The sequence below is a fragment of the Lactuca sativa genome, chromosome 1 (genome assembly GCF_002870075.4).
Source record: "Lactuca sativa cultivar Salinas chromosome 1, Lsat_Salinas_v11, whole genome shotgun sequence".
Classification (NCBI taxonomy): Eukaryota; Viridiplantae; Streptophyta; class Magnoliopsida; order Asterales; family Asteraceae; genus Lactuca; species Lactuca sativa.
Window position 1 is genome coordinate 72917992 of NC_056623.2, and position 16663 is coordinate 72934654.

The 16663-nt window shown below is 39.0% G+C and overlaps 1 protein-coding gene across 1 annotated transcript; it reads left to right on the top strand.

The window, feature by feature from the left end:
• The first annotated feature begins 13357 nt into the window (after positions 1-13357).
• On the top strand, positions 13358-15108 carry LOC111907999 (zinc finger BED domain-containing protein RICESLEEPER 1-like). Its single transcript, XM_023903808.2, has 6 exons — positions 13358-13634; positions 13788-13800; positions 13900-13966; positions 14066-14725; positions 14920-14962; positions 15059-15108. Exons 1-6 carry the CDS (start codon positions 13358-13360, stop codon positions 15106-15108), a joined length of 1110 nt encoding a protein of 369 aa, XP_023759576.2.
• Positions 15109-16663: the final 1555 nt, after the last annotated feature.

Here is a 16663-nt window from a genome sequence, read left to right on the forward strand (position 1 = left end):
CTGCACATCGCTAAGTCGAAACTTCGATAAATCATAACTTCCTTGTACGAAGTCAGATTTGGGCGTTCTATATATATTCGGAAACCTCGTTTCAACTACTACAACATTAACCAAAGATATTAAGTTTATTTTACACTTAAATTTTGACGCTTATCTTTATTCTTAATTAATCAGACCACATAATTAAGCAATTAAGCACAAAACACATAATACTCAAATAATGCATTCTTATTATTTCAAAATAGGTTACAAAGGTTAACCTAGACTATCACATTGCTAAAAACGGCAAGCCCGGAAACACAGGTGTTACATTGATCATTTATACGGTGCATCTTGGTTCTCCAAGATCGACTTGAGGTAGGGGTATCATTAAGAGAGGATGAGGGGGAGGACGAAGACAAGACCGTGTTACAGACTCGTTATAGGCATTACAAGTTCATGGTGATGCCATTCGGGATCACCAATACGCCTTCAGTATTTGTGGATTTGATGAATCAGGTAGGCAGGCCGATGGTCGATTGATCAGTCATTGTATTCATTGATCGTGGTGTATTCCAAGACCAGAGAGCAACACATGGAGCACCTTCGAGAGCTTTTGGGAGTATTGAGGCAAAAATATATGTATGCCAAGTTCTTGAAGTGTGAGTTTTGGTACGAGAGGTCCATTTCCTAAGACATCTCATTAACCAAGATGTGATTTTGGTCGATCCAACCAAGTTCGAGGCCGTGATGTAGTGGGAGGTTTCGAAATCTCCCTTAGAGATTAGGACTTTCTTGGGTTTGGTGAGATATTAGCGGAGATTTATCCAAGATTGATGTACCCTTCACTCGTCTGACGAGGAAGGGAGTAGATTTCTGATGCATCGCTGAGCAGAAGTCGGTATTTGAGACACTATAGTAGAGGTTATGCGAGGCCTCGATATTGACCCTTTCGGAGGGTGTTGAGGATTTCGTTGTATTTTGTGATGCATCTATCACCGGTTTAGGTGTGGTTCTGATGCAGAGAGGGCAAATGATTGCATATGCTTCTTGGTAGGTGAAACTACATGAGGTGTTTTCCATCAAGTGGAGACACTATCTATATGGGTTCCGTTGTACTGTTTACACATATTACAAGAGTTTGCAATATGTTATGGACCAACCAAACCTGAACATCAGGCAACACATCTGGCTAGACGTGGTCAAGGATTATGATTGCGAGATCCTTTACCATCAGGGTAAAGCGAATGTAGTAGTAGATGTTTTGAGCCTCAAGTTATCTAGATCATCAGCTGGAGAGATGTGTATGAGGATATCCATTAATTTCCCACTTTTGGATTTGATAAGAGGACACAAGCAGAAGGAGTCAAGAGGGAGAACGGCAAACACGAGAGGATTAGGGGTGAGATCGACATGTTTGTAACCCATAGTCGGGGGTTGTTGACTCGTTGTGGTTGGGTTTGGGTTCTAGTTGCTGATGGGGGTCAGGCAGATCATGTTGGAAGAGGCTCATAAGTCTCTCTTTTCTATACACCTAGGAGCCACCAAGATGTATCAGGATTTGAGACTAAGTTATTGGTGGCCGTATATGAAGAGGAAGATAACCTTGTATGTTGAGAGGTGTTTGACATGTAGGATGGTCAATACCGAGCATCAGAGGCCACATGGAAAACTGCAGCCTTTGAAGGTTCCCACGTGGAAGTGGGAACAAATCACCATGAATTTTATCACCATGTTAACAAGGATTGCCAAGGGATTTGATGCTATATGGGTCATCATGGATCGATTGACCAAGAGTGCCCACTTTTTGGCCATCTAGGAAACCTCTTCGCCCAAAAGTTGGCTGGTGTTCATGTTCAGGAGATTGTTGCTTGTCATGGGGTTTCGGTCTCTATTGTATCAGACCATGATGTTTGGTTCACTTCCAGATTCTGGCAGAAGTTCCACGAGGAACTGGGTATGAAGCTACATTTCAACACTTCTTATCATTCACAGGATGAAGGACAGAGTGAGCAGACCATCCAGACACTTGAGGATATGTTTCGGGCTTGTGTTATAGATTTCGGTGGGAGTTGGGATTCCTACCTACCCTTTGTGGAGTTTTTCGACAGCAACAACAATCACTCTAACATTAATTCCTCGCCTTTTGATCGCTTGTATGGTCAGAGATGTCGTACCCTAGTGTGTTGGGGAGAGGTTGGTCACAGAGTCGTGAGAAGGACTGAGGTAGTCCTTCAGACCATGGATCTTATTCAATAGATAAGGCAGAGACTGCAGACAGATCAAAGTCGGTAGAAGATTTATGCCGAATGACATCGATCGGAGTTGGAATTTCAGGTCGGTGATATGGTACTACGGAAGGTCTCACCTTGTAAGGGTGTGATATGTTTCATAAAGAGGGAAAAGTTAGGTCCCTAGTATTTTGAACCGTTCAGTGCGATCACCAAGGTATGCAGAGTAGCCTACCGGGGTGGAATTGCCATGTGAGATCAGCCAGATTCACAGTACTTTCCATGTTTCGCAGTTGCAGAAGTGCACGTTAGACGATGAGGTTGTGGTCCCTTTGGATGATATCCAAGTCAGCGAGCACATGAATTATGTTGATAGGGCGGTAGCGATAGTGGAAAGGAAGATGAAGATTCTACATAAAAAGAAGATACCTTTGGTAAAGGTTCAGTGGCAACATCGTAAAGGATCCAAGTGGACCTGGGAGCCGGAGGCGGAGACTGGGGAGCATGATCTTAAGTTATTTGTGACAGCCAACATCGTGGATGAAGTCTAGTTCAAGTGGGGGACAATTATAACGTCCCATAGTGACATTTTGGTGATTTTGGGCAATAGGGTAGTACATTGCGCGTATGTTGTTTACGCTGAGGATACTAAGCGGACCCAAGTACGTTGGGAGTACACCTCGTATACAGGGCGTACGTAGAGAAACTCCAAACCCTAATTTTTATTTGGTCCATATATAAGCATCATTATATCCTCATTTATCATTCTCTCATCAACTCCCATCTGAGAATTCGACCCTCTAGAAAACCTTAAGTGAGAAGAGTTTTTTGAGCTTATTTATGTGCCTTTTTGGTGTTCTTGAAGAAGGAAAAGCTGGTGCAAGGACCTTGAAGCTTGGAAGCAACTTTGATCTAGTATTCCCCACTTGTTAGTAACCTCCAGGAGGTAAAAAGTCCATAACTTGATCACTCCATCTTGTAGATCTATTAATTTCAACATTTAAGGCACTTTTGGTCCCAAATGTGTTGATTCTTGTGTATGGCATGCTCTTGACCCAATAAGTCGTCCTTTCGGACCTTATGAGGGGTATTGAATCATAAAAATGTGGTCTTGATGCTTAGTTTTACTCCATGCATGCTATAGAAGATCTTAAGGCATTAAACTATTGAGATTACAACTTTATGACTCTTGATGGTATTTTACCTTTGGATCTGCAATTAGACGTGTTAAGTCAAAGAAATAAGCACTTAATAGGTTAAGAAGGGGATCGTTGCTTACATTGGACGTATTGAAGGGTATGTTGCGCGTACGCAAATCTGACCCTGACGCCTTGGACAACTAGTACGACCCACGTACCTCCGGAGTACTCCCCGCGTACGAAGCCTGAGTCGACTCGGTTGAGTTGACGCAGCTTTGTTGACTCAGTTGACTTGTTGATTTTGACTAGTTTTGACCAAGGGTATTTTGTGTAACACCAAGTCCGGGTATTAATTACATTTTTGGTGCCTTATATATGGATTTGCTGCTTTTGGACATTGTATTATGGAATTTGGAAGGAGGGACCATTTATGACCACTTTGGATTTTGGAGGCGGAGCCCGAACATGCGGTGTTCCCCTGAGGAATGCATGGTGTTCCCGTGCTGAATGCAAACCCTAATTTTTAGGGTTTGGGACCTATATAATCAGCATTATGACTCAAACCCTAGCCTCCTTACCAACCTCTCAACCTCATAAAACCCTAGATAGCCTCATTTTCTCATTTTTTGTGTATTTGGCCATGTGAAGTTTGTTTTGGAGCTTAGAAGCTTGGAAGAAAGAAAGAGAAGCTAGTGAAGAGGAACTTGAGTATCTTGAGCTCATAGATCCGGGATAGCATCATCATTTAGGACTCTTTGAAGGTATAACGTTCACAACTTTCCTCAAGTATTCCTAGATCTAGTGTAATGATGTTTTGGACCGTTTTAGTCCCCAAGAATGGATCTTTATGTCTCAAATTCGTTTATAAGCCTACGGTTGCCACCTCTGATGCTAATGGTGTCCTTACATCAGTAAAGTTTTGATCTTTGAGGTCTTAATGGGTTCATGTAATAGTTAGGATGTAAAACACATAAAAATCATGCCAAATTTAAACTTTTAAAAACATTTCAAATCTATTAACCATTACAAAACTTGCTTTCAAATTGGATCATATCAGAGTATCCCAGAAACAAAGTCATAAAAAGTAAGGAGCTATATGATCATGCTTTTGCCTTGCCACGATCTCCTGATGTACCCAAAACGATAAACTGAAACTATAAGCTCGAAAGCTTAGTGAATTCCCCCAAAATACCCATACCCAAAATAATACACATATAATCTGTAACATACACGTTCTGAAATTGTGTATTGTTATTATTAAAAGTGAATAAAATTGGGTGTTGAGTTCTAACAGATAGTTTTTACTAGAAATGAAGTAAAACTATGTTTAGAATCACTCAGAAAATGTTGGAAGTCTTATGAGATTCCAATCAAATGTTCAATGGTAAAAATTTAGCGAAAATATAAATTTTGGAATAAGTAAAATTTTATTGTTGAAAATTGTAGATAATCTCGTTAGAAACTTGTAGGCGAAAACCTCGTCGAAATCTGAGTTATAACGAAGAAGTTATGACCAAACGAAGATCCGTGATAAATCCGGAAAATACTTTGTCGCATAAAAATTTAGTTTTCAATAAACTAATTTTTAGTCTTAATGATCTAAATGAAAGTTGTAGAACTCGTGAAAATAATCAACTTTCATATAAAGACCGTTTGAATCTGACTTCGTATGAGTAAGTTATGATTTTTCGAAGTTTCAGCTTAGCAGTAGACAGCTAAAAACTCGAATTTTAGATCGAGTGATTTTTAGCCTACACAACCTAAACGAGAATTGGAGGTCTCGTCATTTGTAATACAACGGTAAAAAGTCTTACGAAAACAGACGTCGGATGAAGAAGTTATAAATTTTTAACGGATTTTCCTGTCCCGGTCTGTTAAAAATAATAATATTAAAATTAAATTCAGAATTAGCCGACGAAGTCTAAACGGAAGTTGTAGAGCGTAATTTTAGCTACGCGTGCATATAAAGAACGTCAAAAACGGAGCTCGTATGCGAAAGTTATGGATTTTAGAAGTTTTGGTGCAAAAGTCGAGAAAATTCGCATAGTCACACTTTGCCACGTCACCCTCGCTTAGAATGTGACACGTGTCCTGCTGAGTCACCGAGATGCTGAGTCATCCGAAGCCGTGGCACATCCGAGGAGCGACGCGTGTGCAGCCTAGTCCGAGCCTCGCAATGCCTGCCGCGTGTCCGACCTTCGCACCAGCTGTCTCCCTTCCCTCGTACTTCGAGTCCGAACCTCGGACCTAGACTCCGGTCCACTTAGAAGCTGCCAGCAAGCCCTCGCAGGTGCGACCCATGTGCGAGCCATGCGCAGCCACGTGCGAGCCGCCTCCTCTTCGAGCTTCGGATCTGCGACGCGTGTCTTCTTTCTGACCGTCCGATCAGAAGCCTCGCCCCTATATATATAGAAGGGTGCGAGACCTCCCGGGTAACTTTGAAAAATTGTCAATTTTAACCCCTAAACCCATATTTCTTTCATCTTAACATCCCGCAAAGCCCCGATATCGATTGTAAAGCCCGGAATACTCCACGAAGTGCCCGAGAAGCCCAGAAAATTTATCTTTTCGGTTTCGAAGCTCTACCTTCGTAGAGCTCGGTTTTCAAGAAAACTCCCAGTTTTCAACGACGAAAGTCATATTTAGAGCCGAAGTACTGCCCAAATTAATATTTTAGCCCCCGGTTATTTCACGGTGAGTTCAATATATAGGAACAATTGTATGTTATGTGTAGTATGTGCTATGTGCTTCTCAGTGTTATTATTCCCGGTTATTTTCCCGTGCTATTTTTATTCGCTATTTTTAATAGCAAAATTATACCTTTGACCCTGTAATCAGTGAAAGGACTTAGATTCACGGTGATACTGGTATGTAGCCTTTGGCCATGTAGAACATGTCTCGTAAGAGAATGACTTCTATTCTATGGTATTTGCAGAAAGTTAGATAGGACTGGTATGTAGCCTCTGACCATGTAGAGCATGACTCCGTAAGAGAATGAACTCTATTCTATGGTATTGGCAAATGGTTAGACAGGGCTATAAGCCCGAAATCTACCAAAATGTTAATCAGAAATTATATGTCTTCTATGCCATTTGGGCAAAAGCTTTATTGATGCATATCAAGTATTGAAATCGTTATGTCTCATTGATCGTAAATCTTTGAATCAAATCTTGAGTTGATATTGAAAGTCTGACATATGATACACATATGCTATTGTTGTTCTTGTTCCCTTTTGCTTCTGTCATATTAGTATATATATAAAGCATAAGATTATATTGTATCTATTTATCGAATTCACTAAGCGTTATCGCTTATCCCTCTCAATGTTTAACAATTACAGGTGATGAGTATCCAATATAGTTTTATACTGCTGAAAGATTTAGAATAGTTAATACTACTTCTCTGTATTTTAAATATTCAAATATGTATATTAGATTCCTGGGTAGATATAAAATGTAATAAAACTTAGTTGGTTTGTATCCAATCCTTTGTAATCACTTTATCAATATAAAATATTGTTTTATAAATATGTATGTAGCATGTTTTGAGGAAGCAACTTATGAATAATGTTGGAATAGTATGAAAGTTTGGGTCTTTCATAAATACGAAAATTGGGGTCTTTCATAATCATAAACAGCATACTACGGGTCCATTCAACCATCGGGTTGGAATACCCTAGGCCCGCAACCATCCAGTTGAAATGCCCACATACTATGAGTCCAATCATCATTGGGATGGAATACTCACGGCCCACAACCAACATGTTGGAATGCCCAGGTCTTTTTGCTTTTGCACAAAGAAGATAAGCCTCAACCGCCAAACAAAGATGTACACATATAACAGATAACCACATAACATTCTATAGACAAATAAACCGATCTAACAGATCATAACTGCACATAACATCCTACCTACTAGGATACTGATCTAAAGAATCATAACAACACATACCATCCTATCTACCAGGATATTGATCTAACGGATCATAACAGCACATATCATCATATCTACCAGGATACTGATCCAACGGATCATAACAGCACATACCATCCTATCTATCAGGATACCGATCTAACAAATCATACAACACCCAAGCATATAACACATCAGGATGACAATCCAAAAAAGGCCAACCTTGGTGCCTTAGACCCTTGAGTATAGTGAGGAGAACTCACCTGACACTGCTGAAGTCTAGCGGATAAAACCTAGTTGCTGGTTGACAAATTCCCAAACTATCAACATCAAACAACACCTAATTAATAATTGGGTTACAAACCCAAGGTCCATCTCACACTATAATAATCCAATAGTCCGGTAATGGGCCAAAGCCCAACATATGGCCTAATTTTCCAAATTGGGCCCAGACCTCTACATGTTCTTTCCTTAAGGCCCATTCGATTATTCCAATCCAATTCCCATGGCCCAATATCACATAATCATAAAGGCCCAATTATGGCCCATCTATGGCCTAATTTTTCAAATTGGGCCCAAGTCCTCACATGGGCCTTATCCTAAAGCCCATCTAATTACTTTGGTCCATTAACTTGTTCTTGGATGGCCTATCAGTGGTCCAATCGTTAAAGCCCAATAGGAAGGCCCAAAACAAGGGCCAAGTGAAATTAGGGTTTTCACATGCAATGGCGATTAGGGTTAAGTGCTCCTACTTAACCCATTAAGGACTTAATCTATTAAGTCCATCATTGCCTTAGGTTAATTTACACATGATTATAATTTATTATTTTAAGTTTATTAAATAATTCCCGTGTGTGTGTCCCGATCAATCCCCAAAAATTAGTGTTTTAAGCCATTAGGGTTTTCCAAACCCTAATTAGGGTGTCCTACCCAATATTAGCCCATTAATCATTTGGTTGGGCTTTTAGGTCACTTTGGGCTTCTTTGAGCCAATTAGGGTTCTATTGGGCCCACTAGGGTTTCATTGGGCCCATTCTTGTCCAATCATCCCAAACGAGGTCCAAACGCAATCAAAGCACACCGCCACCCGACACTGAGGTCGGTGGCGGCAACCACTACCCTACGGGAGTGGTTTAGACTTTTCTTTCATTATTCCCATGCTATTACAACTTACAACAATACTCAACACACACTCACATAAAACTAACACACACACTAATTACACACACACACACAGCCGCACCGTGGCGGCAGGTGGTGGTAGAGGGTGGAAGCCACCACCTCACGGTGGTGCTGGTGGTGGCCCTTTTTGATTTCCCAGCCAACAACTACACACTGTACAGCAAAACCAAACGCCCACCCGCTTTCTTTCTTGCAAACGGATCTAGTGGTTGACGACGGCAGCAACAACCCAAGCGACATAACGGCGATGCTGATTTTTCCCTTCGGTTCCCGACGATTCTCAATTACTCACGACTACACAATAGCGAATTTGACCCTTCGTTGGCCCCTGGTGGTCGTTCTGGGTGCTCATAGCGTCACAGGCAACAAACTACGGTGATGGCGGCTTTGTTGGTCGACAGTCTCAGTGGTGGTGCGGCTGGAGGTTCTTAAGGTGGCTTGATGAAAGCTTCCATGGTGGCGACGAAGGCTGAGGGGTGATCTAACGAGAAAACGACGACAATAACACATGCATCCATGTTTTCTCGGCGTTAGGTTGAGTATGAGGTGGATCAAATGGCGACAGTACCGCATGCAACCACATTTTCTCAACGTTAGGTTGAGGACGAGGTGGCTGCTCCGATGGTTGGAGCTTCGACCGATCAGAGAGGAAGGAGGGAGTTTGGGGTGGTGACGGCGGCTGGAAGGAGGGTATTAGAGTCAAGGTTTAGAAGGAAGTTGGTTAATATACCCTACTCCCTTAACATTTTCCCATAATAGCTAAACCAACCCCTCCAACTTTTTTTTCTTTCAATTCTAATCCAAAAGTTACCATTTCTACCCTGGCTTCAAGAATCCTTTTCAAATCTAATACGTAATTTACCCAACAACCCCTCACCCAACAAATCCTTTTTAAAGAGGTCCAAACTTTACTTTTTAACCCTGCTTCCATAAATCCTTTCTTGTTCAGTCCAAAAGATTACTAAATACCCTTGACTTACGAAAATCTTTACAAATTAAGTCCCAAAATTACACTTTCACCCCTGGAGATTCAATTCTTGTCATTTGGCTTCCCGAAACCAACACCCCACTAGTTATTAATAAATTTTAGCTCAAATAATATAAAATAATAATAACAATTACTTCCCGGGTTCCGGATTTATTGTTTAATTACTCTACTTAAAACGGGATGTTACATAGGACCATATTTATGGAGGTTGATTGCTATTTCTTGAGATTTGGAATCATGGGGACATGCAAAGTCACTAAGTCCGTGACTTTATGACACTAGAGGTCCTAGATAGCTTGGATCTGTGATTGGATAACATGGCTTCAGCATTAAGTGCTTAATGGCCCACTTTTGAAAGCTGGACGCGAACGCCCTGCGTAGTTCCTGGGAACACATTGCGTTCCTACTGAGGCTCGCGATCTGAACTAAGGAGGAACACCCAGCGTTCCATAAGGAAATGTCATCCGTTCGTTACGATAGTGGGCTTTTTTGTGCCATTTCCTTCGACTAGTTGATTATGGGCCTTAGCGGATTATTCTTTTGGGCTGATAATGGACTTTATTGTATATTGGATTTGAGGGAAGGCCCATTTAGGAAGTTGGGCCCAATCTATAAAATTAGGCCATAGGTGGGCCATTAGTGGGCTTGATAGATTTCGGTCTTCATGTTATGGATTTGGGCCTAGGTCACGGGTCCATTTAAATCGTGGGTAAAATAGTAATTTTACCCTAAGAAGAATTGTTTGGATTTGGACTAAGTGTTATTCAGTAATGATAGTCGAGGAGTCGCTGGAGCAGCCGATAGAAATTTCTTACCGAGAGATTCAACAGCTAGCTTTGTGAGGTGAGTTTCCCTCCAGTAGGAACGGTTCGAAGGCACCAATGTCGCGCCCGTTTATGTAGGTTAGCATATGTCAGACTTAGGCATGATGTCGGGGTTAGCTCAATGTAGGTTATATGTTTCCGGACATCGGTCTGATGTCGGGGAAAGCCCGAGGAATGTTTGTATGCTTGATGTCTTCGTAATTCTTTCATGTTTTGTTTATGTGTTCCGAGCTTTGGCCTGATGTCGGGGCAAGCCCAAGGAATTTTTAGCCTATATGTTATGTTTATATGTTCCGGGCTTCAATCCGATGTCGGGGCAAGCTCGAGGAATGCTGATTTGTTATGTTATGTGCCTATGTTATATGCTTGATGATATGTTATATGTATACCAAATTTCGGTCCAATATCGGGCGGGGCCCGATGTCGGATTCGTCCGATGCCGGGTAGGGCCCGATGTATGGGGCAAGGCCCAATCTATGCTATTATGTGATTATGTGTATGATATATGGTAATTTTGGGAGACTCACCAAACTTCGTGCTTATAGTTTTCAGCTTTGGTTTCAGGTACTTCGACTAGTAAGGGGAAGAGCTGGGGATGACTGCATGGCACACACCATAACTTTTAGCCTGGTAGGATTCACTCTGATGTTTTAACATATGATTTTGATACACTGACAGATGTTATGATATTTTTGAGATACACAATTTATGGCTTTTTGATACTTATGGTTTTTAATAATGAATTATAATGAAAATTATGGACTGTATTTTGGAATGGTTCATTTTGGAGAAATGTTATTAATTTAGAATAGGAAATATTTTAACATTTAGGATTTGGGTTGAGCCGGTTGTCGGAGTTAGGAGTTATTCAGACTGCATTCAGATTGTAAGATGAATTTTCATCACTGTACTTATGGGTCGAAGGCACCAAGGTCGGCACATTGGATTGATATCCTGGTTTTACCATATATTGATATGCTGTAGTGATCTATTAGATCTGTATCCTGGTATATAGGATGTTGTTATACTGTAGTGATCTATAGATCTATATCCTAGTATATAGAATGTTTCCATGCTATAGTGATCTGTTAGATCTGTATGACCACATGTATATGCTAGCTATTGATTTGTATGGTATATGTTGATATGTGATGGTGTACCGGTTTGAGGTGGTCGTGCTTTGTGCTAAAGGGATAGATATCCAGGGCGATCCGGATAGACTGAAGTAGGGGTGAAAACGAGCCAAGCTACTCGCAAGATACCAGGGATCGACTCGGTAAAAGCTCAACTCGAGATCGATTTTTATCGAGCCCGAGCCGAGCTCGAGCCTGAATTTAAGCTTGTTCATTAAACGAGCTCGAGCTCGAGCCTGTGTAACAAAGATCGATTAGACTCGCGAGCCTAAACGAGCCTATATATAATATATTTTATTTTTTATAATTATATTTTATATATTAAAATAGATATTTGGAAATTTATTGAATTAACAATTAGGTTTTGGGTATTAGGGATCGATGGAATTTCATTCGTTTCAAATCAAAACAAAATGAGTTGCCACTATTCACGTTCCTTCCCCATTCTATGATTCGAACAATCTAATCATCTAATTGTTATCGGCGGCGAGCCGACGAGCATGATACCACAAAGACCACTCGACGACGATCTTCCACCAGAACATAACCCTGTGTCCCTGGCCTTCAATCGAGACTTGCTAACCTCGTTCTGCTGTGATTCGAACATTCTAATCAGGTGATTGCTAAGCACGTACTATGAACTCTACCAGACAACGATCTCCCATCGACGTCTGCCCTCCAATCGAGCGCTGCTGTCCAACATCGAGCACCATCGTCCGAAATTAAACACCTTCAATCCGTCCAAACACCGGCCATTCGTCTTCAGTTCTTCACAGTAAGTTTTTTTTTCCGTTGTTCACTCATCTATTTTTTTCCTACTGATTCGATGATAGCATTTTAATTGTTCTTCTCATCTATTTTTTTCTACTCATCTGTTTAGTTCTTCAGTTTTTCTCGGTGTGTTCTCTTTTGTCTCCTGGGATATATTGACTTGGTTTAATTGAAATACCATTTTAATTGTTTGGTCTAGATTCTTATTCACTGGATATTAATTATAGACCCTTAACAGTAAAGTATATTGTTTAATGCTGATGAACTAAGTATGCTTATTAAATGTACAAATTTTGACAAATATTCTTTCATTAACCATGTTGTAGATATTATGGATGGTGATGTGAGTTTAGATCTAATGGAAGGGGTTGAGAATAAGGAGAAATCTGCTGCCATAAATGTAGATGCTGATGAACAACCAACTCCGCATAATCATATTCCAAGCGAAAATGGCAGTGATAAACACCAAAATGCAGAAATCCACGGGGGAGAAGAGGAAATAGTAATTAAACGAAAATGAAAAAAACATCAACGGCATGGGATGGTTTCACTATAGTCACCCTATCAAATGGTACCAAAAAAGCTCTGTGTAATCATTGTAAAACAAACCTAACTTATAGTGATAGCGAGACTACATCAACATTAAAAAGGCACTTGCTTATATGCAAGCCACATAAAGGTTATGAAGAAAAGCAGAATTTATTAAATTTTCCACATATTAGGTCTGATGGGGAATTAGGACATGAGAAGCTTCCTTCATTGATCAGGCTTGATGCAAAGTATGACAGTAACAAAATGAGAGAAGCAATAGTTACTTGCGTGTTGGGTACTAAGCAACCTTTTTCTGTTGTGGATGATGATTTATTCGTGCATATGATGAAGACATCTACTCCATTATTTAAGAGAACAAGCAAGACTTCAACCAAATTAGATTGTTTTAAGATATACAAGCATGAGAAAAAAAACACTAAAAGCTTTTATAAAAGCAACCTCAAAAATCAGTTTGACCATTGATTGTTGGAAGTCATCTCATCAGAAGATTGAGTACATGGTTATCACAGGGCACTTTATTGACCATAATTTGAGGTTTGATTTCCTTTTATATTTTTAATAAGCTTTTTCCATTTTCTTTATTATATTTATATTGATATCTGGACTTGATTTTGTAGATTGAAAAAACGTGTCTTGAGTTTTGTACATGTTCCTCCTCCTTGTATCCGGATTTGATATTGTTGATGGTATTTATAAATGTTTGAAGCATTGGGAAATTGAGGACAAGATATTTACGATATTTGTAGATAATGATGCATACAATGACAGGGCATTGAGAAGACTGAAAGAAATCTTTTCTAGAGTGAGAAAACTCACGTGTGGTGGTAGGTTATTTCATGTTAGATGTTGTGCACACATTTTGAACATTCTTGTGAAAGATGGTCTTGCTATGATTGATTATGTTATCGGGGAAGTTCGTGAGGGTATAAAATATATTAACAATTCTGAAACGAGACTTCAAACATTTTCAAATATTGCACATCAGCTACAAATACAAGATAGAAAGTTATTGCTTGATGTTCCAACATGATGGAATTCAACCTATGATATGTTGTCGGTTGCATTAAAATTTAAAGATGTATTCCCAAGGTATACATTAGATTTTAATAAAAATAATTTTGAATGTTGTGGTTTTTAGGTTTTCAAATATTACACACACTAAGTTTTTTTTTTATTTAATTTTCATAGATTTGCGGAGTACGAGCCACATTTCCATCACCTGCCAAATGATGAGGAGTGGGCGCATGTGGAGAGTGTATGTGAAATCTTGAAGGTTTTCATGGTGCATATTACCTTTATTTTAGTGTTATTTTAAATATTTATCATGCGTAATACTAAAGCAACTTATTTTCAGGTATGCATGAATGTCATTTCTGGAAGTGATTGTCCAACATCCAATCTGTATTTGATTGAGGTGTTTAGAGTAAAAGAAACTTTGGATAAAGGTGCTCTATCAAAAAATGATTTCATTAAGACTATGGTGACTAAGATGAAGGAGAAGTTTGACAAATATTGGGGGGAGTGCCATCTTGTTATGGCGATAGCTTCAGTGTTAGATCCAAGATTGAAAATGAAGTTAGTAGAATTTAGTTTCCCAACCATATACTCCAATGATGAAAAGAACATTGAAGAAGTCAAGAAAGCACTTTACGAAATGTATGAGGAGTATTTGGAAAAACATGATGCATTAGTCCGAGAAGCTACAACTCCTGCAAATGGATGTGGACGAAATGAAGTGTCAAAAACAACATCACTCGGGTCAGGATTGGAGGCTTTCGGGGAGTTTATAAAAAATACAGATTTGGAGAGACCAGAAAAGTCAGAATTAGATATGTATTTGGAAGAAGGTGTTTATAGGAATCAGGGACAAAATGGAATGGATTCATTCAAGGCTTTGAAGTGGTGGAATGTTCATAAACTGAAGTACCGCGTTTTATCAAAGATGGCTATGGATGTGCTTGCGATCCCGATTTCTACCGTTGCATCTGAGGCAACATTTAGTGATGGGGGTAGAGTAATTGATCCATATCGATCTTCATTAGCATCGGACACTGTTCAAAAGTTGATATGTGGATGAGATTGGATCAGACATTGTTATGGAATCAAAAAAAAATTGAAGGTACATTTGATAAACTTAAAACACATGAACTAACAGTTGAATATTTAAATTTATTAACATTTGATCGTGTTGGTGGGTTCTTTTTACAGAAGGAGGAAACGCCCATTGAGGTTTTACTACCTACAGGGACAAGTAATACTTAAAGGTGTAAGCCATTCTATTCTACTTGTAATCTTGGTTGTTTAATTACATTATATTGCACATCTCATAAAATGTTTTATTTTGCAGATTTTGCTGGATTGAATTTGCTTCTAGGAAGATTGACTTTTGAGTTTTGATAATATGCTATGTTAAAATTTAATCATTTTTATAGTATTTTTATAATTTGAACTTCCATGATAGGAAGACTTTCTTTTGGATGATTTAGTTACATTTTAGGTTTGTTTGTTGGAGTTTAAAACTTATGTAATTTGATGATTTTATTTAAGCATCTTGGTTGGAATTTAAGTAGTCTGCACATAGTTGAAAATTAAGTAAATTCGTGGTTTTTTTTTGGAGTTCATTTTGTAAACGAGCTTTTAACGAGCTCGAGCCAAGCTTAAGCTCGTTTAGGCTCAGTTAAACAAAATGAGCCGAGCTCGAGCCGATCTCAAGCTCATTATTTTGGGCTCGAAACGAGCCGAGCTCGAGCTCGAGCCATACAAATTTTAAGCGATCTGAGCTCGAGCTTGGTCAGGCTTGGGCTCGGCTCGGCTTGGCTCGTTTGCACCCCTAGACTGAAGGCCTACGAGGTGGACCAGTCAGGTCGAAAGGCGTGAGGCAATCCAGTCATGATGAAGGCTATATATGGATGTTATTTGTTATGTTTACGTGGTAGTACATTGGGGAACTCACTAAGCATTAACTTACAGTTTTAGTTTTCTTTTAGGTACTTCTAAGGACCGTGGCAAGGCAAATGTGTGACCGTACACATCCTTGGTTTTATGTTGATTGGATCTTGGGAGACTCTGTTTTAAAATAATGTTTTAGGAACAAAATGGTTTTGTAAACACTTCTTATTGGTAAATGGGTTGTTTTGAAAACTTTAAATTTGTTGTAATTCTTGAGATGTTACAATAAACTTTAACAAGTGTGTGCTCCACACCTTCATTGCTTGTTTAATGTTCATGAAGATTGATTTCGGTCAACAAATCAATCCATTACATTTATATACAATTAGTAAAACAATTCACCAAAAACTTTGTCAATTAGGAATTATATTATGTGTTGCGGAATTTCTTTTTTCTAGAAAGTGTTACAAAATAGATCAAACTTCAAAATTTTGAGAAATCATGTATGTTATTTCAAAGTACCCTAATTTTGAAAATGTGAAGAAGTTGTAAAATTCCTTATAGTTGAAAAATATACGGTTTTGTTGTCTATTATATGAGATTAATTGCTTAGCTAATCCACGTTCCACACAACCTAAATATCTATTAATTTACTTCCTTCGTACTACAATTTTTCATAAAATATACAATAGTGAATTTAAGAGGTCAAGAAAGATAAAAGAGTTGCAAGGTGTGCTAATGCCAACTCATCCCTCCATGTTGGCTCTAGTTATAATTAATGATTTTTATCACTGTGGAGAATTCCCATTAATTATACTTGATAATAGGCTGTGTTCTATAAAAAGGTGTGAATAATCAACCATGAATATATATATATATATATATATATATATATATATATATATATAGTTATAGTTATAAAATCTATCTAACTAGGGAAGAATCACCGCTTTGCGGGGTTCGAATCCAAACACAATCAGTGAATGCAAAACTTACAATGAGAAATAAATGTAAAAAAGCATGTAATCAACAATCGAGGTTTAGAGCAGTCCAAACATCTACA